This window comes from Hibiscus syriacus, unplaced genomic scaffold (assembly GCF_006381635.1).
Source record: "Hibiscus syriacus cultivar Baekdansim isolate YM2019G1 unplaced genomic scaffold, ASM638163v2 tig00110202_pilon, whole genome shotgun sequence".
NCBI classification, from domain to species: Eukaryota; Viridiplantae; Streptophyta; class Magnoliopsida; order Malvales; family Malvaceae; genus Hibiscus; species Hibiscus syriacus.
The window spans coordinates 129,521-155,696 of NW_024062625.1; the positions used below are offsets into that span (position 1 = coordinate 129,521).

General features: G+C 34.8%; 4 protein-coding genes and 2 pseudogenes across 6 annotated transcripts; 4 read left to right on the forward strand and 2 right to left on the reverse strand.

Annotated features, from left to right (window-relative positions):
• The first annotated feature begins 677 nt into the window (after positions 1 to 677).
• On the forward strand, positions 678 to 2,567 carry LOC120218945 (annotated as a pseudogene).
• An 8,012-nt stretch (positions 2,568 to 10,579) lies between these two features.
• Positions 10,580 to 13,319, forward strand: LOC120218985. 2 transcript variants are annotated; one of them, XM_039215849.1, is made up of 7 exons: positions 10,580 to 10,926; positions 11,015 to 11,138; positions 11,271 to 11,384; positions 11,577 to 11,775; positions 11,880 to 11,925; positions 12,341 to 12,416; positions 12,509 to 12,824. In XM_039215849.1, the coding sequence occupies exons 1-7, from the start codon at positions 10,870 to 10,872 to the stop codon at positions 12,595 to 12,597; spliced, it is 705 nt and encodes a 234-aa protein (XP_039071780.1). In that variant the 5' UTR covers positions 10,580 to 10,869; the 3' UTR covers positions 12,598 to 12,824. The 2 variants fall into 2 exon arrangements, with proteins under 2 accessions (XP_039071780.1, XP_039071779.1); XM_039215848.1 differs by lacking the exon at positions 12,509 to 12,824 and adding an exon at positions 12,950 to 13,319 and having other exon boundaries at positions 10,582 to 10,926.
• Positions 13,320 to 14,228: 909 nt separating this feature from the next.
• On the reverse strand, positions 14,229 to 15,361 carry LOC120218940 (36.4 kDa proline-rich protein-like). 2 transcript variants are annotated; one of them, XM_039215820.1, is made up of 3 exons: positions 15,074 to 15,361; positions 14,725 to 15,043; positions 14,229 to 14,434 (listed from the first exon to the last, which is right to left on the reverse strand). In XM_039215820.1, the coding sequence occupies exons 1-2, from the start codon at positions 15,307 to 15,309 to the stop codon at positions 14,731 to 14,733; spliced, it is 549 nt and encodes a 182-aa protein (XP_039071751.1). In that variant the 5' UTR covers positions 15,310 to 15,361; the 3' UTR covers positions 14,229 to 14,434; positions 14,725 to 14,730. The 2 variants fall into 2 exon arrangements, 1 of the variants encoding a protein (XP_039071751.1); XR_005525271.1 differs by lacking the exon at positions 15,074 to 15,361 and having other exon boundaries at positions 14,229 to 14,432; positions 14,725 to 15,067.
• A 2,071-nt stretch (positions 15,362 to 17,432) lies between these two features.
• Positions 17,433 to 18,307, forward strand: LOC120218946 (annotated as a pseudogene).
• Positions 18,308 to 18,557: 250 nt separating this feature from the next.
• On the reverse strand, positions 18,558 to 21,797 carry LOC120218969 (putative clathrin assembly protein At5g35200). The gene is made up of 16 exons (XM_039215832.1): positions 21,733 to 21,797; positions 21,516 to 21,623; positions 21,350 to 21,419; positions 21,177 to 21,274; positions 20,959 to 21,100; positions 20,744 to 20,844; positions 20,584 to 20,667; positions 20,461 to 20,511; positions 20,296 to 20,361; positions 20,141 to 20,206; positions 19,968 to 20,048; positions 19,795 to 19,872; positions 19,475 to 19,615; positions 19,323 to 19,398; positions 19,059 to 19,174; positions 18,558 to 18,902 (listed from the first exon to the last, which is right to left on the reverse strand). Exons 2-16 carry the CDS (start codon positions 21,612 to 21,614, stop codon positions 18,558 to 18,560), a joined length of 1,614 nt encoding a protein of 537 aa, XP_039071763.1. The 5' UTR covers positions 21,615 to 21,623; positions 21,733 to 21,797.
• A 2,195-nt stretch (positions 21,798 to 23,992) lies between these two features.
• On the forward strand, positions 23,993 to 26,092 carry LOC120218986 (calmodulin-binding receptor-like cytoplasmic kinase 3). The gene is made up of 7 exons (XM_039215850.1): positions 23,993 to 24,297; positions 24,384 to 24,599; positions 24,715 to 24,974; positions 25,069 to 25,234; positions 25,318 to 25,407; positions 25,476 to 25,774; positions 25,855 to 26,092. Exons 1-7 carry the CDS (start codon positions 24,030 to 24,032, stop codon positions 26,062 to 26,064), a joined length of 1,509 nt encoding a protein of 502 aa, XP_039071781.1. The 5' UTR covers positions 23,993 to 24,029; the 3' UTR covers positions 26,065 to 26,092.
• Positions 26,093 to 26,176: the final 84 nt, after the last annotated feature.

Consider the following 26,176-nt stretch of genomic DNA (forward strand, 5'->3'; position numbering starts at 1 on the left):
GTCGTGGGATCGAGTCCCACGGTGGGCAATTCATAATGCTGGAGGTCTCCCATGGAAGCTGCTCTCAACCTGGCGTTAAGGGCAGCCTGCTATCCTACCTCCCCTTATCCCATTATATATGGGAATAGGGTCAGCTAAGGAGACAATGGATCTCCTTGCCTAACCCCTCTTTCACATTTAAAGTACTCGACCAAACTACCATTCAAAGAAACAGAATACCTAGGAGTAGTAACACATGCCTTAATCCAATCACAGAAAATAATGTAACATAAATATTAAAAGTGAATAAAAAATATTATATCAACGTCATAATTAATTTTCTTATAACAGTTTATCAAAATAAATTAAAACATGATATTTAATTATAATTTTAAAAAAATAAAAATTAAATGATCAAAATAAAAATTAAATAATAAGTAAATAATTTGTTTGCCGTATAATTTTTCCATTTCTCCTGTATTTTTCTGGTAAGCGGCTACTACCTGCCCCGTCTTCCTTCAGCCATAATAACATATAATAACCAAAATAAAATAGGAAAAATAAAACATAACAAATGTCAAATTCTTTGATTTCTCCAAATGCTACAACAACAACAACAACAACAACGAGAATTCCTTTCTATCAAATTACCACCGGTAGAGAAAAAGAAAATTCTGAGTTATTGAAGCCCTTTTATGTTTATGTTTTGAGAAAATGCGAGATTGATCGGATTGGAGTTTTTGAAACTGAGTTTAGATTTCATAATCTTAAAGGGAGACGAGGGATTGAAATAAAAAAGAGAGGTCGTGAAAGCAGGCGATTTGGCTGAAACATGTCTGCCATAGTTTCAGGGAAGAGATCTTTCTTTGAGGAATTGAGTGCGTCACCTCTCGTTTCTAAGAGAATCCGTTGTTCTTCTCGTTTTTCTTCTTATTCTTTCTCTCCTTCTTCGCCGCCTCCCTTATTTTTGATCGATCAATTGATTGCTATTTTCCCTGAAATGGATAAGTAGGTAAGCTTTTCTCTATTTTTTTAATATGTATGCAAAATAAACAATTCTTTCGTTTCATTTTTAATTTCTGGAAAATAATATAAATTGGAAATTATTATTACCATTATCATCATCATTCATTTACAAACTCACTCATCCACTTTTTCTCGTTATGTCTTAATTCTTATATGTAGTTGCTTTACTTCCCTAAAATAAAACTTTTGAAGCAGAATTCTATGGTAAAGGAATTTGGGGCTAGAATTGGAATTGAAATTTATTATAATACGAGATTTATTTTTGTAATTAACTCAATTCCAGGTTCTATGATCAAATTCTATGTTACACAAAATTTACAGGGCATTCTAATGCATAATAACATTGTATTCTATCATATATATTCAATTGACTTGAGCATTACATTTTATTGTATCTGAGAAACGATGCTTTGTTCGTAATGGTTTAGGTACTTAAAAGAGTGTTTGAGGAATGTGGAGGCGATCTGGATTCGGCTATTAGAAGTCTGAATGAGCTTCGTTTAGGATCTACTGATAGAAATGCAGTTGCTGCCCTGGATGATAAAGCTGGTATAAAATTAAACAGAAATTATATGAATGGAAAAATCTAGATTGATATTCCTGACAATTTTTTGACTTTTGGATTGACCAAGATTTTTAACTTGGTTTTGCATCTCTCTTTGGATTCAATTCTTGAGATCAATTATTGTGAGACCATGTCTTCTTCATGTTAAGAACTTTTTAGTTGCTTTTTTTTTTATAATTGTATAGCAAAGAAGATTTGTGTTACTTGTTTTCGTGAATAATTTGATGACAGTGGAATATTGGTATTCAAATAAGAAGTTTGTTATTTGATTCCATGTAACATGTTTGAATAAGTGGTTTTCTTTTGGTAGCGTCTTAAGTCTACGAGTGTGATGTTAGGATGTCTGAACTTAAGAAAGGGCAATGTGTATTGTATTGTATGAGTCACTAAGAAACACCAAGGCTTGGGGTAGTTGGTAAGTAGATGTCCCTCCCTTGCCCCTTTCCCTCTCTCAAACGAATTAAACAAATTACAGAAACCAGAAACTGGCACAATGTACAGTGTAATATGTAAAACTTTCTTAGCAATTTGATCTGTGGATATTGCTAATAAAATTACTGCTTCCTTTTTTGTTATTTGGCTGGCCTAGCAGTTTATATGGATGGGATGGCATTGAAACTAGAATTATCACTTCCTATAGTTCACTGAATCGCCTTTAAGTCATTTAGCATCAATAGTTGCTTAGTAAGAACTTATTTTTGTTGTAGGTGTAGCTCCTATAGTTGTTAATGGAGATGTTCCAGCTAAGGAACAGACAACCCTAGAAGTCCTCTCAATGGATGGTTCAGACTGCGTGGAGCTTTTTGTTAGAGAAATGTTGAATGCTTCTAATATTAATGATGCCAGAGCTCGTGCTTCAAGAGCACTGGAGGTTTTGAAGAAATCAATTCGTGTACGAGCTGGAACTGAGGTGGCCCAAAATTTCCACCAGGTTGGTTCTCATGGTTCTTGGGTTACAAACGGAAAAAGAGGAGAAAATTTTTACCACGATCAGTAATATTTTTTGGTGAATAATATCCATAATTTTGAGACAAAAAATAGAAAGTTGGTATTCTGAGCAAAAAGTTGGACTGCTGGAGTATGTAATTACAAATATATATTTTATTTGATTGGATCAATACCTCAAATTGAATTAGTATGAGGAAAAGTCCTTACTAGATAAATATAGCAAAGTACATTTTTCATCTTACCTATATAATCTACATATGTCTACTTCCATCTTATTTTTCGAAATCTGATTCAGTATACAACTTTGATTGTTTCGAATCTGATTAAAATCGTTTGATCTGATGCCCCGACAGGTAAACAATTATGCATTGACAATGCACTTGAAGCAGGCTCAGCAAAGAAGCTCCATCCCAGACCGTTTCAACCCTGATGTTTTCTACTAATTATTGGATATGACTTTTGTGGATGATTTGTGCGCAATTCTGCGCTCGAATCCTGGAAAAGGTTTTGCTAAAATATTATGCCTCCAAAAGTCGTAATCTTATTCAATAGGTATGCTGCCACCATATGGTGTGTATTTTCTTATTCTCAATTTACAGACAAATAGGCTGCAGTAAAAAGATAAGCCTTGATTATTTTAACAAAAGACATCATGGTAGTTTGTATTCCAGATTATTTACTTGAACTGGAAATTTTGACAGTAAAAAATGATGGTAGGCTTTTTGTCGACAATCGAGCAATTGGCCATGCTAACATGTTTGGAAGTCTGCATATTTTATATGTTTTATTCCTGGTGACCATGCTATTGAGTAGAAAAAATGGTGCCTTTTTGCAATTGTTTGGGGAGTAAGTTATCCTATCTCCTTGTGATGTCTAAATCGAAGTTTGATCTCTTTATTTTTAATTAATACTGAATTATCGTGATTTTAAGTTGAACTTTATTACAGATAATTGAGTTTTAAGTTGAGAACGAGATTTAATTACACCATACATTCCTAAATTATGACTCTTATTCTAAATTGGTCCCTAAACTTTTGAATATTTTAATTTCATCATTAAACTATGACTCCCGTTCTAAATTGGTCCTCAATTTTTTGAACTATGACCTTTTTTCTAAGTTAGTCCTCAACCTTCTGAATATTCCAATAATATCCCCTTAAATCAAACTTCAAAGTTGAAACTAGAATATTTAAAAGTTTGGGGGTTAATATATAACGAGGGTTATAGTTTGGGGATGAATTTGGTATGTTCAAAAGTTTGTGGGTTGATTTAAAATGTAAGTATAGTTTGAGGATAAAATTAGAATGCTTAAAAGTTTAGGGACCAATTTGATATGAGGATCATGATGTAGGGACATATGATGCAATTAACTTGAATGAAAATTGTGCTCATTTTTTTTATCAATAAAGTAGTTTGATTTTTACTTTTAATTTATTTCAAACTTGTTCAATCTCCATCCATGCAGTCTTCAATCGTGCTCCCTTCAACTCTAAAAATACACAGATAGGAACCGAACTGTTCCTTGGCTGAGACAATGTTCTTTTATCTTCGTCAAAAACCTAAATTAAGCAGAGATTCGTTGAAGCACTCGTCTTTTGTTTTCAGACATATTTTAAGACATGTATATATAATCCCTTCGAATGCACCCTTCTTTAGAAAAGTTGTTCGACAATAATTATTGTATGTATACTATAAGTTTCTATTATATCTTCAATTTTAATTGAATCTATTTATGTACAGAGTTTTATAAATGATGGATATGATTTAAATTTGTATATAGTGTTGATTATCAATTTATTTATCTATTATAATAATTAATTATAATAATCATAATCATAATCACAGAAATATATTAATTATAATCTAAACATGTCGCCTGCTTCATCTCCCGTTAATAGAAATAAAATAATTTTACTTCATATAAAAAATGAAGTCTCTTTCAATTTATTTTTTATACGCTGACAAAATTGTCAATGGTGATCATTTTCTTTTTGGACTTTACCTAGACTTCCGAGTGAAAGGTGATAGGAATAGGGACCATCCTTGTAAACACAAATTAATTACTATTTACCTTATTTTCCTTTTTCGCACTGCTTGGCTTAGGACATTCCATTGATTCTTTCATAAGTACCCCTCTCTTCATGTACGAGGACAGCAGGGATTCTGTATGCTGTAATTCATCAAATTTAGCTTCATCATTGTAGTTTCGACTTTAAAATTGAACAATTTAGGCATCTCAATTTTATTTTTTTAATTAAGACTAAAACAAAATTTAAATTTAAATTGATACTAAATTACAAAATAAATAGTTTGAAGTTAAGCACGAGATCTAACTCAGTATTATTAGATATACAAAGTAATTAAAAAAGTTCAACTTTGTCAAATTAGAATTAAAATCTTGTGTAGGACCAAAATGAAAGAAGATAGATTTGAATTTTATTGGTAGATCCACAAAGAATATTTCAGAACCTCAACAAAAATAAATAAATAAATAAATACTGAATAAAAAAACAAATTATAAAAGAGCTGGAAGCACGTGGATGAATCCAAATTTCATAATTGATGATTGGGCCCGTTTTGCTGGAGATCTGTTGAAAATGGGGCCCATTTTTATTTGTTTATTTATTATTATTATTTTGTTTTTGCATGAGTGTATAAAAACAGGAAAATATAGTGAAAATTAACCCTAAGACGATTGAAGTATAGGATTATAGCAGATATTTATAAAAGGATATAGCAGTGTCCCATCAATCAAGTGTACGCTTGTGGAGATCGTTAAAATTTTCGGCCTTGTTCACATTTCGGACTGCCTAAAATAAAACTTGCCTGCATGCGTTTTGTAGTTTTGTTTCGTACATTTTCCCGTCTCGATTACGTTTTGAATTATCAAATTATTATTATTGGAATTTGATTTGTCACCATATTTTCTTTTCTTTTATTTTCATGTAAATATTTTGTTTAAGTATTTGATTTTGATGTAAATGTTCAATTTTTATTTGATAAAATCGATTTTTTATTTCATGTTTTTGGAATAAAGCTTAAAATTATTAATGGAATAAAGGGTTTATTTTATTTTAAAATATAGATAAATTGATTTACTGCCAAACTCATGCCGTCCATAAGGGTTCAAAACTGGTCACTCAATACCCTTATCACGTTACAAGGCTGGCTATCCCATCAGCGTCAATGTGTGTCCATAAAAGTCGCATCGTAGCACCTAATTTTCAAAATTTTAGGTCTCCAATTTAATGGCGATTTTTCGTAAAAATTATCGATGATGAATATATTTATAGATCTAACATCGGTCAGATTATTTTTTTGATTTAACATTGGTCAGATTATATTTTTCGATCTAACACCTGTAGAAGTAAAGCGCACCCCCCTGAATCGCGTTATATGCTGATTTGACGCCACGTGGAGTATAGTGCGCGCCCTGTACCGCGCTATATGCTGACTGGGTTACACGTGGGGTATAATGCGCCCCCTGCTCTATACGCCACATAAGGGTATAGCGCGAATCAAGGGCCGCGCTATACGCCGTACCAAAATTATATTTAATACGATCCCTAATCCACGCTATATAATAATTACATATAACAAGGTGCCGATACCGCACCTTATATGTTTATAAATACCGCATCTCTCCTCACATCTCCTGCATCTCTCCTCTCTTATAAATTAATACAACAATTCCGTCAACGAGTAATAGTTATGGCAATCTTCTCATATTTAATTTAGAAGTTCGTGTGATTTTTCGTTATAAGGTAATTTTGTTATAATTTTTTAATTATACTTATTGTTTATTATCATTATTTGAAAAAATATTATACTAATTATTTTCAATTAATTTGTATGTTTGTAAAATTGAAAAGCGGGAGCATACGTCGAAATAATTTTGCGGTGCAGGTAATAATATAAAATTATATTATTTAAATTATTTACGTTGATGTGTAAAAAAAAATTTGTGTTATATTTTCGTTTATATATAATTTATTTAATCAAGTTTGTTTAAGTTATTTTTTTGCAGATATAATATTGCCGCACTTTTAAATTCAAAGAATGGCGCGACTTTCAGCTATTGTTTATTATGATGGTGAAATTCGAGAAGATGAAATTGTCGTTGTTTTCGTATCAAATGGGCGTGTTAAAATATCATTCAAGAGAAACATAACTCTTGAGGAGCTGATAACGAAGATTTCGAGGAAGATTCATTTTTGAAGTAATAGAAGAATATCGTCGTTGCAGTACAGATTTCCAACATCATTGTTGTCATTAACTTATACAGCGTTCGAACTTTCGAACAATGGTGATGTTCAAATGATGGTTGAAGCTCAAAGTAATTATTCAGACGCCACTATTGAGATGTATGCACATTTTGTTCAAGTGTGTGCTGTTCGGGGTCAATCTTTAAGCTCACACTATGAGCTGGCTGAACAAGTTGATCAAGTTGACAGCCCGACTACAGTAATGTGTAATGATTTTAATGCCATAATGGGGAGACATTCATTCGCAACTCCTTACGATATATACTGAGGTAGGTCCACGAACAATCTGTATGGCAACACCTCGTCTAGTTCAAGGGGAAGGCATTCATTTGCAAATTTCTTAGACCATATGGAGATGCCATCGACGCAACCATCTGTGCAGTTTCCATTTGACACGATGGCTTCAAGCTCCAGGGGGAGCATTCGACTGCGAGCTTTTTCGATCTCAATGTCGATATGCCTTCCAATTCAAGGGGAATGCGTGCAAGTAGTAGGTTCTTCGACCTAAATGTGAAGAGCATGGAGGAACCATCATCTCGACCAGAAGAACCGCTTCGTGAGCCTGGTGCGGATGGTGCTGAGACTGGACTATTCATTATATATCTGCAAAAGAATTATATTAGTAAAATATTAAATAAAGTAAATACATAATAGTAAAAATATTATAAAATATACCTTAAAAAGAGAGAGTATTTGAGATAAATTTAGAGAATTTGAGAGAATTTGGTGTGATAAAAGTGATTGAGAATGGGGGTATTTATAGGGAGGATTGGGATGTGAGGGGTCGGGTATTTAGGGGTATAGCACGCCCCCTGCACCGCGTTATACCCCACGTGTCAGATACGCAGGTATAGCGCGGATCAGGGGGCGCTCTATACCCACGTGGCGCCAAATCACCGTATATCACGGGGCAAGGGGTGCGCTATACCCACCAAATCAGTGTATAGCGCGGTTCAGGGGATGCACTTTACTGTTACAGGTGTTAGATCGGAAAATATAATCTGACCGATATTAGATCGGTAAATATACCGATCACCGGTGATTTATGGGGAAAATTGCCCAATTTAATGATACGTACAAATATAAAAAACCAAAAACATAATTATTTTTTTACTCCCCTTTTACATATAGATATACATCATCTTAATTTCATAATTAAAAAAATTAAGTTTCTTGCCCATATTTACACTTGCAAGAAATTAATAAATTTATCTATTTCACTTATGACAAAAACATTTTGTAACATCATGATTAATTACAAGTTTAGGTTAAAAATAAATATAAAGATTGGGGGACCATAAGCAATCCGTACCTCTCTTATCTAATCCATCTGTGTTATGTTACCGCACACTGCACTCACTAGTAAAGTAAAACAAAACAAAGAAAAGCGTGAGTAGAATAAAAACTGCTGGTTTGTTAGTGAAAATAAACCCTACAGGCTTACCCCCCCCCCCCCCCCTTGCTTCTTCACCTGCCTCCTCTTTATCTATAAACCTAGGCTTACGGATTTCATATCGTTAAGAGTAGTCCGTTCAACTTTGGATGCCCTTCTTCTTCCTTTTTCATCCACTACACTGTGTTTTTTGGTCAATAAAAAGGCTTAATTTCCAGGATTGTTTGAGAGGTTTTTGAGATCTGAGATGAATCCATTTTCTGTGAGATGGTAGATGGATTTTTTTTGTATGTTCTTTGAAAAGTACTGGTCATGCTTTTCCACAGCTTTCTTGAACTTTCTCTGAATTCATAATCTCATGCTGCCTGATATATAATTGTCTAGCACATCATGAAAGCTCAAGAAAGCTGTGGGAGAACATGATGGCAATTCAGGACTTGTGTCTATCCCTTCAGCAAGCTACAATATTAATGCAGAACAAGAGAGAATTGTACCCCATGCCAAGTATGCTATGCTCTAAGTTCTCAAAATTGTCACACAATTTTCCTTTTGTTACAGTATTTACTCTTCCTTTCCCATGAATTACGTATGATACACAATTCTTGCAGCATGCAGCTTTGTCTCAGAGAATCTTTCGGATGCTGAATTACAAGGTGGGTTTTTCGTCCTTCATGAACCATTCTTTTAACCATATACACTGCAACAAGTTCTTGACAATGAGAAGATTTGATCTGAATTACAGTATTTTTTTTTTATCGTTGTTGAATTTAGTGTAGGTTCAAAAGGAGAGTTACATTTTCTGCAGAGAAGATTCCCTGGTAGCTTTAATTACATGATATCTGTGGAGGAAAAGTTTAACCTTTGTCCCATATTTGTGACATCATTCTTTAACCACTACACTCCCCCACTTATCATCATCTCTGACAGATCAGTTTTTCTTTCTATTTTCTTATCCAATATTGCGTTAAAAAAAATTAGTTTACCCTATTCCCATATATAATGGGTAAAGGTATATAGGATAGTAGGCTGTCCCTAACGAAGGTTGAGAGCAGCTTTTGTGGAAGACCTCCGGGAAAATCTAGTGTAAGATAAATTTTTAAGCTGAAACTTTGATGGAGAGGCATACATATCAGCCATGGATTGATTGAAAGGTAGAAGGAAGAGGGGAAGAAGAGGGGTTTGTAGGAAGTAAGAGGATACGGGAAGAGAGCGTATTCCTTTGCCACCAATCCCGAAAAGATTATTGAGAGAACTGGGATTCCTTCAAATTTGAGTTTATTTTGTGCCTAAGATCGATATATCAATGACCCCCCTCATACTTAAGAGTTTGATGTAACTCCTCGACTCTCTTTCTCAATTCAAAAAATAAATCAATTAAAATTTGAAAATTCACGTAATTGAGAAATTTATGAATTTTTTATAGGATTTGGGCACTTAAATGATTTTTAAAATATTAAATTCAATTGATTTTAAATTTAGTTGATATTATTATTATTATATTATAATTGATGATATAAAATTGAACATGTTTAAGTATTTAATTTAAAAAATAAAAAATGTTATAATGAAATAAAGTTTATATTTTAAAGTTTTAAATTTTAAAATTTTTGGGTAAAATACACAAATGGTCCTCCGACTACAGGATACAGTGGAAGTTGCTTTGTTGAGTTCCTCAAAAGTTACAAAATAGTCTCCAGTTGTAGGGAGTTGCTTTGTTAAGTCCATCGACTATTGAAAGTTATACAATGGTCACCTAACTATTCGTTATGTTTTAAGTCTTTTTTCGTTAAAAAATTAATGGTCGACTGAGCTGCACGTTATCATGCTAACTGAGATATGATAGCTGTTTGAGATTGTGAGATCAAATTTCATCACATATCAGTCAATAGGTTAACGTCAAATCAGGCTACCGTTAAATTTTTAATAGAAAATGACGAGTTTGGAACACAATGAATAGTCTGATGGTCATTTTGTAACTCTTGATAGTCGAGGGAATAAAAAAAGCAACTTCATATAGTTAGAGACTATTTTGTAACTTTTAATTGTCGAGCGATTCAACAAAACAACTCCATATTGTCAGGAGATCATTTTGTAACTTTTTATAGTCGAGGTAATCCACAAAAACAATATCATAGAGTCGAAATCATTTAAATATTTTAATATAAAATTTTATTGTAATGCATTAAATAAGAAAAGAATAATTAGAAATTTTGAAAAATCACTTGTCAAGAAATTTACAAAGAATCTTAAACAAGTAGAAAATTGATTGGGTTTGGGGAGAGAATGGATGGGCTACCTTTGGTAAAAAGGGTGAGCCCAAATATATTCTCTGCGTTATTTTTCTTCGTTAGACCCAAAACCCGCTTCCAGTTTCCTTTTCACTCTTTCATTTGTAACTTCGCGAACCCGACTTCCAAACCCCTCTCTGTCTCTCTCAATAGTGAACCACCACACCTGCATCTCCCGCCTTCGCCAGGCTCGCCGCCGCCCTTATTTCACACTCCACCTATAATCCATAAATATTTATTTCTTCTTTTCATCATTCTCTCTCGTATTTCTTCTCCTAGCCCCTTCCTTTGGATTTTGTCTCTTCGCTACTAAAATTCTTTTCGTTTCTTTCTTTCTTCATCACAATTGATGGGATGATTAGGAATAAGGGTTAGCTCAGGAGAACCCCAAGGTAAAATCTGAGTATGGATTTGTCTCCCTTCAAACAAGATATTGACGATCTTATTCACGAGTTTGTTCAGGCACTTTCCCCCCCTCAATTTCATCATAATTTTGGCTCTGGGTATTTTTCTGTTTGTATTAAACTTTTACTGGAATTGGTGTTGACAGAGTGAATCATCAACCTTGAATGACATGAAGAGAATATGGTTATCGATGAAATTCTCGTACATTTATGAGGCCAGTCCTACAAACTTAGCTTTCTTTATGCAATCACTTTATGCGCATACTATTGGTATGTCAGTTTTTTTTTCCCTATTTTTTTTTAAGTTTTAAACTTTAAGTTCCGTGTGGTTGTTAGTTTTGCCACTTTTCTGAAAATAGGATTTTTTTTCTCCATTGCTGATTATCCTACACGTTTATGCAGGTCACATGATCAATGTTGAATCTTTAACTTGCAGACTTGGAGGGCTCTATTGCCTCTACTGCCTATATGAAACTCAACCATTCAACCCGCCTTTCAAGATTTATCTCTCACTTGGTATGTTTGCACATTTACATTAGATTAGTTAATATTCCCCCTGAATGGTATTTTTAACAACCAGTAATAATGAGAACGGGAATGCTAAAATTATTCTTGTTAGTTAGGCATCCCCTGGTATTTACAACAACTAGTAATATTTTGTGCTCTATGTTTTGTTTTTCTTCATTTGTTTGTTGCTCTAACTGACAGGAGAGATGAAGAAACTAACAAGCCTAGTTGCTGAGGCAAAAGAAATGGGTATAAGAGTAGTGCCTACCTTGGTGAAAAGGATGCTGGAAAAAGATATGTTTCTGTTTGGGCTTGTAGACTTGAATGAAAGCTCAGTTAACGAGACGATTAACAGTCTCACAAAATTACAAGATGCACGAATACAAGTTGCATATGAGAAGTAGCTTCAGATATCCATCGTTTACGAATTTGTTTTGTTTTGTTTGTTATGAATTTTGTTTTAACATTTCTGTATGTCTTTGATGGTTTCCTCTTTGCTAATAGGTTATTTACCGATACTGACATTGAGCGATGCATCCACATGGACTTGGTAAGTTATGCAATCCATTATATAAAATAATGAGAGGAAGTGGATGGAACTTTTGAAGGCATGTATTAGTGTTCCTATATTCTGCGGTTACTACTATTGGAAGGGACACAAATGCCTTCTAATTGTAAGTGGTACTGAGGATGTTATTTGAAGTTAAAGCAGTTTACCAGCCTTATCTGGTTGCAATCCCTAGTATTGCAGAAGGCATTTGTGCATAAATTTTAGATCAGTATGTTCAATTTCAAAATTTCGAATGGTTGCAATTAACTTGCACTCTTTCGGTCTATAGACAACAGTAGCTTTAAAATGCATTCAACTGGTGCCATGAATTTGTTCTTATAATATTTATCAAATTATTTTTGCTTTTGACTATTTCTAATTATGTGATATATGCTCTTAACCCTAAATGTACTAGGGTATGGAGGTTGACTTTGATAAGATAAAGAAAATGTCCACTGAATATGCAGTGGCTAAGAGAAAAGCCATCGAAGGTACATCCTTTGCTACTCTGGCACTCTATCAACTTTTATAATAGGCCTAAACACGACTGCATATAGTTGTAAACTGACCGCTTTATTATCAGGATGGCGCTGTTCTTATCATTTGGAGCCTGGATTTAAGTCATTTGACCTTGAGCATGTCATTAGCAAACGATTGTGTTTGTGTGGCTAAGATTAAGCAGCTTCATTTGATATATTGGCTTATGTGTTATGTTCCGTGGGTCAGTTACAATTGCCTCACATTTGTATCCACGATTTCATCATTTCATGTTGTTTCCAAATGATTTGTACATGGATGTCTTTTAACCTTTTGTCGCTGCTTCTTTCTGCATCGATGTTAAAATTCTGTATTACACTATTACCTATAAGTGTGAAATTACTCCCTGAAACTGTTCCACTACTCATGGTTTGTATAATCTAGTTTTTCCTGTTTGCTTGGTTTAACCTGTTTATGGTTTCTTTTATTTCCCAAGTATCTCTTTATCGTTTTCTTATTCCATTTTCAATTTTATTTCTTCTTAAAGAGGTTGGAGAGGTGGTAGATGTTCAGAACATAAAGCAGATAACAGAATATGAGAAACCTCTAAGCGAAATAGTTGAGAAGATAGATGAAAGCTGGAACAATCAAAGAGAGTTGTTCTATCGAAGGACCGGATTGAGCCACCACAATCCCGCTGAAGGGGAACAACCGCCGCATCTTCAGTTACAACTGAATGAAAATGAGGCAGACAACAATGACGGTGATGAATTTTATCGTCTACTATATGAACATGATTGAATCCTTTTCCTGGAGAATTGATTTTAATGCAGGGCATCTGTATCTGATTTTTGTCCAACAAACAGTATCAGTGGTGGTTTTGGGTTTGGTGTAATTTGTAATCAAGTACTTGTAGACTGATGCTTATATGTAAATTTTTAAGGTAATAATTAGATAAAAATTATATTTTTGTAATTATAATGAACCATAATCTTGTAGACATGTTTGATTGCTAAAGAGTAATTATGCACCGTCAACTTAACTACTTGTGTAATTCCTGATTCTCAATTCTCTATAAAAATTGCTTTAAATTCTGTAAGAATTAAAAATATAATGGTCCTATTAGTTATAATGAATATCTTTATTAATTATTTTCAAATCCAATTATTTGATAATATTTTAAAATATAATCAGTCAAAACTCAATTATGCTGAGATAAAACATGTTTTATTTACATTATACAAAATTCTCTTTATTTAATTGTTTGAATATGTCCCTTCCATGGTTTTAAAAAGAATCCATTATGGTTGTGGAGAAAACATTTCATTTCAGAAACGTACTGCTTATAATTATTGATTGGTAAATAATTGTGGCAGAAGAGTGTACTGTTGATGAAGAGAATCAGCAGACACCACATGTTAGTAAAGGATAGAGACAGAAGGTTCATGTGCTATAGCTTTTAACCTTAGCCTTCTTGTGAATTCTGATTGATTCCCCCACTTCATCTTCTGATCCAATACAAACCAAAAACTGAATCATTGAGTTCCGCACTGTCGTTTCCTTATTCATTCCCATTGTTTTACGTTCAAAAGGACATTTTTTTAGTACATCTTGTGATGAAACTGAGTTACAAAATGATATTCAATAGACTTGAGTTCAATATCTGCAAAATTACACTTCTCTTATATCTCTTTTCACATGCATTTCACTGTACGAAGGAAGTGTTTTTTATAAACACTATATTTCTTGTCTGAGCAGAAAAACATAATATGATAGTATATTTTTTTTATAAAGCTACCATAAAGCAACGAATTGAGAATCCCGGAAAATCATGAACAAAGAAAAATATCATTCTTGATTGTCTGAGATACAGAAACACTTGCAACAATCCTTTAAAACAAAAGTGGAAAAAAATTGGTGTTACAATAAGAACTGCATTAGATTTCCAGTCCAATTGAGAAAGGAAGAAAGAGAAAGCTCGACATCCTCTCGTGTCGATTTCATCATGGATATTCCATCAACCTACCAACCTACAGAACCGCATGCAAGGAAATCTAATGAGGAACAAAGCTCATGTAATGTAATAATTGTTTGGTACAGCAGCAAAAAATGTCATTTCTTAGTAGAAGGACTCTGCATTCTTTTATCTGATATATATATATATAGACGTACAAAAAATATTAGTGGGTACTTACAAAACCATTGTTATTATTGAACCCTAAAAAAGTAGTACTGGAAAAATAAAATGAAAACCATATTTCAAACGAGATGCTTAACAAGCAGTTTAAGATTGGTTATATAAATTAAACAGAAGTAATTAACTTGGTTCTAGAGAGAGCAGATGTAACCAGGAGGGGGTGTTTTCCCACAAGTGACAAGGAGCTGAAGAGCCAGCGGCACATAAATGTTAAGGTTGAGAACCTTGAGCTTGAGAGTGGTGCACAAGCAGACAGCAGCTTCGAGCTGAGCCAGTCCTGTAAGAACCGGACAACATTCGTTCACGACAGGGTCACCAAGACCAATGTGCACCAAACCTCCCAGGAGATCCACACATGCACCCAGTTTCAGCGTGTCGATAGGACAAGTGTCCTTGCTCGGTGGTGATGGGCAGGATTTTCCTTTTCCACTTGGCGGTTTAGTAATAACCGGAGGAACTGTTACTGGAGGAACTGTAACCGGAGGGAGGCCAATGGGTGGCTTCACAATGGGAGGAAGCCCAACCGGTGGCAAATTGATTGGAGGTTTAACGAGGGGAGGCAAAGTGATGGGACCTGTCGGGGACTTTCCCTTGGGCTTTCGATGCTTTGATGATGCCTTCCTACATGAACCGCACCCAAGAATTGCAGTCACCGAGGAAATGAAAAGCATGCAAACAACCAGCAGAGCTGATACTTTGCCGGACTCCATTTTCAAACCCAAAGAGAAAAGAGAGATTTGAGTGGAAATGTGTAAAAATGATGGTAGCCAACTAGCCAAGCAGGAATTATATACAAACAAGGAGGAGGAACGAGCCCTAGGAGAAGAAGCAAATCACGTTAAGCTGGGCTAGGATGGAGAGGCAGCTGCCAAAATTTGCTAGTTGGCAATGCCCTTTACAAATACATGAATCTTTGTATCAACATTTGCTATGTTATCAGCATTTCCTCTTGGCTTCTAGCTTGTATATGGAAATACATTTTACTCTCATTTCTTATTTAAGGAACAGATGGATATGGAGGGAGGTCGACAGAGTTAATTTGGATCCTTCTAACTCTATTTCTTAACTCATTACGTTTCGACAACACTACCATTTAAAAAAAGACCAATTAGTATCAACAATAATTTAATATCAACGTAACTTATTACGTACTATATCGTTAACTTAGTAGATTAGGATAGGATAAATTGTTTTCTTCATCAATGAATTTTCTTCTCATGTCATTTATATTTATTTTAATTATCTAATAAATGATATAAAAACGATTTCATTTTAAAAAATTTAAATTTATAACAAAATGGAACTGGTTTATATTCATATAAAACTCAAAAAAAAAAATTCTCTTCATGCGTCTAAATTTCAATCATTATTTATCAAGGTCAACCACCGTAAACCATCATTAATAATATTTCCATTTGCGACATAGGGGCCACATGAAAGCAGGCTGCTCGAGCAGATTATACTATCCTCTATGTGGATATGGTGCATTTTATTTTTATTTAAAAAAGCTCCCCATTTTGTAAATTTTATTTGTTAAAAATTCATTTATATATTTACGTTTGAAAATTTTATTCATTTATCCAATAACCCGTTTTCTGTATATTTTTATTTATTTTGGCATCCTTTAAAGAAAGTGATTCGATTTTATATTTTATTAACATTTTCTTTGATAAGGGGTTATTAATATATTTGAAGTGATCCCTCAGTTCCTTGTATATCAAGTAACCATTCATTCTCACCTTAGTCCATAAGTATAGATAGTTTAAGTTGTATGGGAATCTGAAATTTTTCTAAACGGAAAATTTTCTTTATCGTAATATATTTTGTGCTCCTCGGATTCCTATGCATATGTTTATGTAGGTCATCATGTTTGGATTATTTTATACGCACTCAAGTGTTTTACAGCTATTCATACACACACATATAAGGTAAGTTCTTAATGTAAATTTTTTGAGTTAGATAATTGGATGAATAAAATTAGATAGTTAAAATTTACGGTAGAAAAATAAATAGATGGTTACAAAAAATGAATTATTTCAATTAAAAATTTTAAATCTTAATTAATAAATTTAGTTAATCTAATAATCTTAAAAAAACATATAAAAACGCTAAATGAATTGCAAAAGTTTTACATTATTTGTAATTAATTCAAATTAAATATAACATTTGAATCTTTAATACTAAATATTGAAATATGTTAATTATTTATTATTATTTTCCTAATTACATTTGGACTCAGCACCCCAAAATTTAATACAAGCCATAGAAATAAATTTATTGAAGGCCTGTGAGTTGAACATTGGGCCAACTAGGGCCGTAAATGGGCTGAGTCGAGTTCGAGTATTGATGAGTTCGACTTGAATTCAAAAATTTCAAAATTAAGCTCGACTCGATTCGAAAACTCGCGAGCTAAAAATTATACAAAAACTAGATATTTTAATAAATAAAATTTGATAGATATTGAAGTGTGTTTTATATTAATTTAAAATTTCACTCCTATTGAAAGTTAAATTATTAAAATTAAAATTTATATATAAAACATTTTAATTACGTTTATAGTATAGAATAAACGTGTACATAGAAAGGAAAGGGCGAGAGAGATAGTGTCGAATAATGAAGTGTTAGTGAGGGTTTTGATTTGCAAACGCAGAATCACTGATCCACGTTTCATTGAAATCCCAAGTGGTCCTTATTTCCGTTGTCATTGACGAAGCACCTCGATTCCTTTATATATTCCTTCATTCCAATTCTTCCCTCCTCTTTGGTTTCTTGTACATATACTAGCCTCAGCCCTCCACGGCTCCGGCCTTGGATATCTTCAATTTGCTTGAGAATGGGGATATTATACGGGATGGTGGCGAGGGGGCAGGCGGTTTTGGCGGAGTTTAGCGCAACCAAGACAAATGCGAGCATCGTAGCTAGACAGATTTTAGAAAATATGAGCCAAGGAAATAATGACACCAATTCTTCCTTTTCGCACGATCGTTATATTTTCCATGTCTACAAAACCGATGGTCTCACCGCTCTTTTCATGGCCGATGATGCCTTCGGAAGTAAGCTATTTCTTATAGGGCATTTTGAATTATGCTTCGTATACAATACGTAATTGATTAATGTTGTTGAATATACAGGGAGAATTCTGTTTGCTTTCCTTGAAGATGTCCATCACAGATTTGTAAAGGCATATGGTCGTGCCATTCAGTCAGCTTCGGCTTACACCATGAATGAGGAATTCTCCAGGGTCTTGAGTCAACAGATGGACCGTTTCTCATCTGATCCCAATGCTGATAGATTAAACCGTTTGAAAGGGGAGATGAGCCAGGTTGGTAAATTTTGCAAATATCATTCATTGTCATATCTTGATATGATTCTGAATATTTATATGCATAGTTACGGAGTGTAATGATTGAAAATATTGGAGAGAGGCAATCGGTTGGAGTTGCTGGTGGAGAAGACGAGTTCAATGCAGGGGAACTCAATTCGGTTCAAAAGTCAATCTCGTCGTTACAAGAATACTATGTGGTGGAGTAATTGCAAGATCACGTAAGTATGTATAGTCCATTCTATTTACGATATCAAAATCATGCACTGAGATTGATATCATTTGACTTTAACATCAAGTACGAATTGTTGTTGTGTTGCAGGGCGACACTGATACTATTGCTTTCCTTGATTATCGCTTATGTTCTGTTCGAATCTGTCTTTTAATGGACTCTTTTTTTGTCGTCCTCGTTGATGTAACATCATGGTTTGTCACTTTTTTCTTCACATATTATAAATATATATATATATATATATTTGCTTCTGCAAATGCCAATGATAACAAATTTCACAAATATTAACATATAACTCAAAACGCCTTCGTAAACAATTAAAAATTTGGTGACAATTTTAAATAAGCTAAACATATCAGGCATTTTCCATGGATCAAAATTCGAACGTTGTTCGTCCGACGAATCTACATAAGCCCTGTATATGGTTGAAAAGGTATACTGGAGTTGTAAGGGCGGACGCGGGCACCATAAGGATATCCGAAAGCATTAGAAGGCGGCTGTTGTGGACCCATCTTCATCATCTGCTGCTGCAACATAAAAGCCTGATGCTGATTGGCCACTGCGGACATCTGGACCGAAGGTGAAGCAGCGAACACGTCGGAGGCGTAAAAGGGGTCATGTAACGGTTGTTGCATCATAGCGCCAGACGTTGGAGGTGGTTCCCATGGATTATAGCTGACGTTCTTGTAGCTACTTTGGATTGCATCCTCATACAGACTGTCTAACATAAACTTGTCGAATCCTCCGCCCTTTAGATTAATACCAAATTAAAATAGTATCAGTAAAACATACTTGAACATGTCATGTTACCTGTGGATGTCTGAACGGACATCGAATGTTTGTAGTCCTGGACAAAGGCACAAAGCAATTACAAACTAATATGCTGATAGCCTTGTTATGCGTACCATTTTGTAAGTGGCAGTGGCAGTATCGTTCGAGCTTGGAGCGGTGACGAGTGCCAATTCCCAACCTGTAGTACCATTTGCTTGAACAAAAGCAGCGGCAGGAGTTGTTTGCTCAGCTGGAAGACCACCATGGAAACATAAACACAAATTGACAAGAAGAAATAAGCCATTGAAGCAGAGTTGATCTAATTTAGAACAATACAAGAGGAATTGTTTAGGAGCTTATAAATTCAAAGATTCATGGCGTTAATCATTGAAACTCACCAACGGGAACAATAGCCAAATCCAAGGCATTCTTCTCATATAGTTTTGATGCAACTGGAGCAAGATCATTTAAACCCTAGTAACAAAAAGAAAAGGTCATAATGGAACTGCGAAAGCTGCAGATGAAACTATAAAAGAGACTAGGAAATTACAAACAAATCAGACGGTTCAACCATAGGCTCTTCTACTTTTTCGGCTTCTTCCAGTGTGGACAGAAGAGGTAGTGGTGAACATTGCTGCACATCTGGGGTTTTATTGTAGTCAATGGCCAACACTTCTTTGGGTTTTTCAATCTGTTTGTCATGTCAATTTTTCATAAGACTAACATAAAATAGTAAAATTCAAAACAGGAATATGAATTCAAAGTAGATATAACTGTCTAAATTAGCACAAATTCATCGGCTTACATATATTATATTTAATTTCATGTAAGTTGTAAAGGCATAGTGAAATAGATAGTTATCTTCTAGACCTGATCTTTGCGCACTGTTGAAGCCTGTGAAGCTTCACTTACATAATCTTCCATGGCTTGTAGAAAGGATGCAGGGGGCTTCAACATAAGCACCGAAAGAAAATTATTTTCCTGATAAAGCTCAAGGCAAAGCTAATCTGTTTCAGATGGAACCAAAGTTTAAGAACCCTAACCTGCTCTATCTTAATATATCTTTCGCCACGCCCAATATCAAGCCTTTTACATACTTCATAGAATTCTGAAAGCCCCTCCACCTGCAAATACAAAGTGTACAATTCCCCCAGAGTTTTAAATCATGTTCATTTACGCTAGAGTCAATATTAGCGATATTGGGACAGCAATTTACCTGATGCCTGGATCTCCTGTATATTTTCAAAGCTCTCATGGCATCAGAACGTTGCATATCAAAGAACTGTCATTTGTTCAGAGCGTCATATACATATGATTTACCGAAAGAAAAGCATCTCGTTTCGAATTTCAATGGTTAAAACCGCAGCTTACCTTGTCCATGAGATTGGCTGTACCATCACTTAAAGCTCGATAAACATTGACGCTTTCTAAAGCAACCTGTTTGAAATGACAAAAGGGCAAAACACAAGAGAATTTCATTTCCAAATCAAACTCGTTGGGAGCATAGATGTGTACTATGTTTGAAAATTAACGTACCAAAGAAAGTGCCAACTGAACCACATGATTATGCGCGGCTGCACCTATTGGCTGCACGGAAATTCCATTTATGTTCCCACAGAGATATGGAACTAACACAGTCGAACGAGAGGAATTACAAACCTGACAACCGAGAACACGGAAAAGAAGTTGTTGCAAAGCTGGCAAATGTTCAAGCACCTCTTCAGTGTCCAAATCTTTGGTTCTCTGCAAGAAGGTTTTACAACCATGAAATCTCCGGACGGTTTCGGTCTCCATAAATTTAAAGAGATAAGCTCCTTACGGGGCCGGTCATATCGATGTCATACTTCAAGACACGGAAACATTCCATCCTCTCCTCCAAGAACGAGGCGTAACTGCGAACCCAGGCAGAATAATCCCATGCTGTGCAGCAAATGGTTAATATAAACTTTAAAAAAATTCCACGAACAAGGAACTTAAGCTTTCTGAAAATGAATAGTAACATGGATTCTCAAAGGATAAAGATAATTAAGCTACTATTTAGGTTGGAATCATCCTTGAAATGAGACAGGTTAAGCATATGGCGTCTACTTCTTCCATAGTTAATGACTTCCTCATGAAATGTAGGATCCACCTCCCTCAAAGCACGATGAATCACTATTAAAGTTTTCAATGCTACCTAAGTGCCAAACAAAGATTCAGTCCATCAAATTGTGAAAGAATGTTATTGCAGTATGTATGTAATCCAGGCATACCGCCCAATTATGTGTCCTTGATAATCGTCTTGCAAGAGCATGAATGCAATAGGCAACATCAGCCCGAGGCCTAGTAGCTGAAATGGCATTGAAAATTGCTGCGAACAAGAAGAGTCTTAATGTATAACAAATCCATAAAAGTGCTAAAAATGAATACGACAATGGGCGTCCACCTTTAATGTATTTTTCCTTTGCAGGGCGTTCGTAATGATTTGTGGCCTTCACTATCGCAATATCCAGTTCCTGCAAAACAGGAAAAATGCATGCACGACCAATAAGAATTATGATCGTAACCATCTGGATTGACGTTGTTGTTATTAGATATGCAGCTAAATCCACCTTATAATCACTGTGGACTTTAGCCAATGAAACCGTGGTGGTGTCTTTGATGGCTCCGAGCGCTTTCCTGAAGCTACTCTGCTTGCCCCCGCCGGACATTCTCTCTCACTCCCAATCACAAAACCTGCCCATTTTCAGTAATTCCCATCATAAACAATCAACAAGGAAGTGGCACTGATCGATCATCTATAGATCTAAACCAAACATAACGAATCACGTTTGAATTACCACCCAATAAGGAAGAACAGCAAAGATCTAACCAAAACAAAATGAATCAACAATGATGTTAATCTTGAGTCAGATTTGTTCTTGTTGTATGGTTCGCATCACAGTTTATTTGTTTTATTTATTACAAATTTATTTTAATTAATTTTTTCTCTTCTAGATTTTGATATCTTGTATGTGTCCATGTGTCGGAATATGAAGGTGTAAACTGTACGTTGGAATTAGTCAGTAACTTAATGCGGGATATTTGACTTAATTAAATTAAGCAAAATAGGCGAGAGTTGAATTGGAACACTTCCTTGTGTTTAATCCAATAAGATTTTCAATGAGCTGAACCCGCAGTGCAATGCAATCTCAAGATGAGCTCGTTCTGGCCCAGATTGGATGGACCACGTTTTCCAATGGATACGTAAATGTCAGAGGTATTCCTTTTCTTTTATGTTTTTTTTTCATTCCATCGTTAATTATTTAACGATAATATGACATAATAACGACATTTTAAAAATATAAAAAGATTTCAATTTTTTTAACTTTGTTAAAATATCTTTAAAATCTTCCTTCTTAAAATTTTAACCTTGACATGTTAGAGTATCTTTTTCTAAATTCCAACTATGGGAAGCGGGGAAGTAAAAGACAAACAATATGTTCTGATTTCATAATGACTGGATGAGTAGATCAAAATCTTTTGTCTTTGCATTTTAGGTTGATGTTTCATGAGTTATTAAGGAGATTTTGAGAAAAAATAAATTGATAGTGGGATAGAAGACAATGAGACGAGTTCTTTGATATTTGGAGTGATCGTAGAACACGTCGGATAGTGATGGCGTCGATGTTGGCATAAGATGGAGACTAATATTTAAGAGTTTTAAAGTTGTTAGGAAAATGATGAAATTGAAGAAAAAAATGAAATCACATTCACGTCAGCAAAAAATAGCCTACATCACACAAAAAAATTACATCACATTGTTATCTTTGATTTAGCGTTCGAGTGATAAAAAATGAAGTAAATCAAAAGTTGAGTGATTAAATTGGATTTTTGTAAGTTCAATGACTAAAGCAAAACTATTTTCAAAAATAAATGATGTTTATAATTTACTTTAATTTTTTTAAAAAATAAGAGAATTATATCTTTTGTTTAATAATTCGTTTCTATTAGAATCCAAATATAATGGAAAACTAGTGAATCATCGATGAGAGTCTAAAAGGAAAATAATATTATAAAGTTGACTATTCGCTGCCGTATCATATACTCACAATGAATATTACTATCTAAAGAGATTTTTTTTCATTTCTAAAGTGAAAAAAACAACAACAAAATCCTATTTTCATATACGATGGGATAAGGGATGTAGTGTAGTAGGCTACACCCAACGCCAGGTTGAGAATAGCTTCAGTGGAAGACCTCCGGCAGTCAAAAATTTTTAAAATAAATATACAATACAATGAATGTATAAATAATTATATAAATACATAGTTAAACAGTCTTCTTATGCCGTCTTCATATATGCGTCTGTAATATGAAGTAATACCTACAAATAAATCTCTGCGTAGAAATCACTGCATATATACAGAAACGTAAGACCTGACTAAATTCAAAAAGAGGAAACATGAAGAGAATGGTACCCAAAAGTCAGCGATAGCAAACTACGATAAGGAAAAAAATCAAATGGGTTAAAACCTAAACTAAGACAACATTACTTTTCTACCCTAGTTCTAAGCCTTCATAAAAATCCAATGACAAAAACGTATAAAAAGTAGAAGTCCTGGAAATTACTACAAAGACATTACAAATAAGACAGAGATGCTACACCCTATGACTGTGACTCACACTACTCAGCTACTCTGGTCTTAAGTCTCCATGTTTAACAATGGTTTTTTACTTGTTAAAATTACGTCATTGCTATTTACTCTAGCGTAGAGAGTTACTTAAGATTATTCAACATCACGAGACATTCAAAGCAAACCTTCCTTTACGTTCCTTTGAATTTATATACATAAATCAGATTGTTTAGATCCAAAAGTTTATGGTTGGGAAAACAGCTAGCTAATATATATGACCTTGAGGGATTCAGTCAACTCAACCGTGAAGACCTCGGTCATGCTTTGCAGTGGCATCATAGAAGGAAAAAAAACAGAAATTCAGTCGTCTCCTTTTGTTGCTTTGGTATCTCTTTCCTTTGTTCAAGTTTGAAGATAAAAGAGAAACCACTGTTTTTCTTCTTTTCTTTTTTCCTTTCAATGATATGGTGATGAATGATGATTCATTTGTGATTTCGTTTTCATTAATTCATGAGAATGGTTGCTTCTATGTTTAGTCTAGTGCTGTTTATGCAATTATCAATATTCTTCGCAGCATCCATGGAAGTAAAGTCCAAGATTTTTGGTGATGATAACATAGTCTATTCAACTTCATATGGTGATGAATTGTTTTATTTGAACGGCGATTTAGTAGATAGAGTTTTGTTCTGCAAGACCATACAGTTACACCATGCAGATCATTGTGTGTTTGAAGGCTACAATGATGCAACAAATTACTGTGGTTCGGACCTATTGTCCGGTAACGATTATATTTTATGCTTAAAAATTGTTTCTTGGAGTCTTTATCAATGGATTATAGCTTTGACAGTTGATTTGTACCTGTAGGAGGAGGAAGGAGGTTATTGGGGAAGCCGGAGATAGGAAATTATAGAGCTGATCTTAACTCGAACCAGAAGCACATCAAAGGATATCCGGACTGGACGATAATACTGATGATAGCAGCTGGAGTTCTTCTGACATGCTGTATTTGTTGCTGCTGCTGTATTTGTTGGAGAAAGAGAGCAAACGCCCACACTGTTATTACACAGGATTCGAATTCATGTGAGCCTTAACTTTACCTAAGCTTTTATTTGGTCAAATTAAAGCATATATGAAAGCCATACTAGTTCTTTCAAAGTATCCATACTGTTTGTATCTGTTCTTGCATTGGTTTCAGCTTCCCATATGGAAATGAATATTCATTTTCCACCGGAAACAATTCCGACCACCCTACTAAGGGTACAGCCTAATCCTTCCCTATTACCAATGTCTCCGAAACTTGGAAGAACAGGATCAGTGCATCTGACTATGACAGAGGTGGCTAGAGCTACCTGTAATTTCTCGCCGGAACTTCAGATAGGTGAAGGAGGGTTCGGAACTGTTTACAAGGCCCTCCTAGGTTCTGGTCAGTTTGTTGCCGTTAAAAGAGCAAAGAAGGTGAGTAAATATGACCATGGGCATGGAGATACTATTTCTGCAACAGTGCTTGTCTCATATTTTGGTTTTTTTTTTACATAAAACAATTGTGCAGGAACATCTAGAGAAGCTGCAAACTGAGTTCAGCAGTGAAGTTGAACTTTTAGCCAACATCGATCATCGGAACCTCGTGAAGTTACTTGGTTATGTCGATAGTGGAGATGAACGCCTTATTATTACAGAATATGTACCCAATGGCACTCTCAGAGATCATTTGGATGGTAAGTCCTCTTGACCTTAATAACTGCTCCAGTTTTATGTCAAAAATAGATTCAAAAAATTGTTTTCCTGCAATTCATGGCAGGTCAACGTGGCAAGATCTTGGATTTCAATCAGCGTCTTGAAATCGCCATTGATGTTGCTCATGGCCTTACTTATCTGCATCTCTATGCAGGTGAGAAAATAAAGAAATGAATAATCAAATGAAACAATGCCTAATTGGTCGTATTGATGATGAATTAGGGAAGCAAATCATTCACCGAGACGTGAAGTCATCCAACATACTTTTGACAGAAAGCATGCGAGCTAAAGTGGGAGATTTTGGATTTGCAATAGTTGGTCCCATGGACTCCGACCAAACACATATTTCAACCAAACTGAAAGGAACTGTCGGCTACCTAGATCCTGAGTACATGAAAACCTATCACCTCACGGCCAAGAGCGATGTGTATTCGTTCGGGGTTGTACTTCTAGAAATTTTGACAGGCCGCCGCCCAGTGGAGTTGAAAAGACCCTACCCGGACCGTGTCACACTTAAATGGGTAAGCTTGACCTTCATTCTCTTTAAATTATTAAAAAAGCGGTTTTCGATGATACCTTATGGTTTTCAAATGTCGTGCAGGCATTCCGTAAGTATAATGAAGGGCACGTAATTGAATTGGTGGATGGTATGATGGAAGAAGTGGTAGATGCTGAGATATTAATGAAGATATTTGCTTTGGCATTTCAATGTGCAGCACCCACAAGGATTGATCGGCCCCAAATGAAATCCGTGGCAGAACAGTTGTGGGCGATAAGGGCAGACTACCTTAAGACTTCAAGGAGAAGGTAGAACGGGAGACAGAGTAAAGAATAGTCTCCTCCCCCTTTTGACTTTTCTTTTCTCCTTGATGCCTCTTTGCTATTGTCCACCTTTCCTTTTGCATAATAAATATATGAACCTT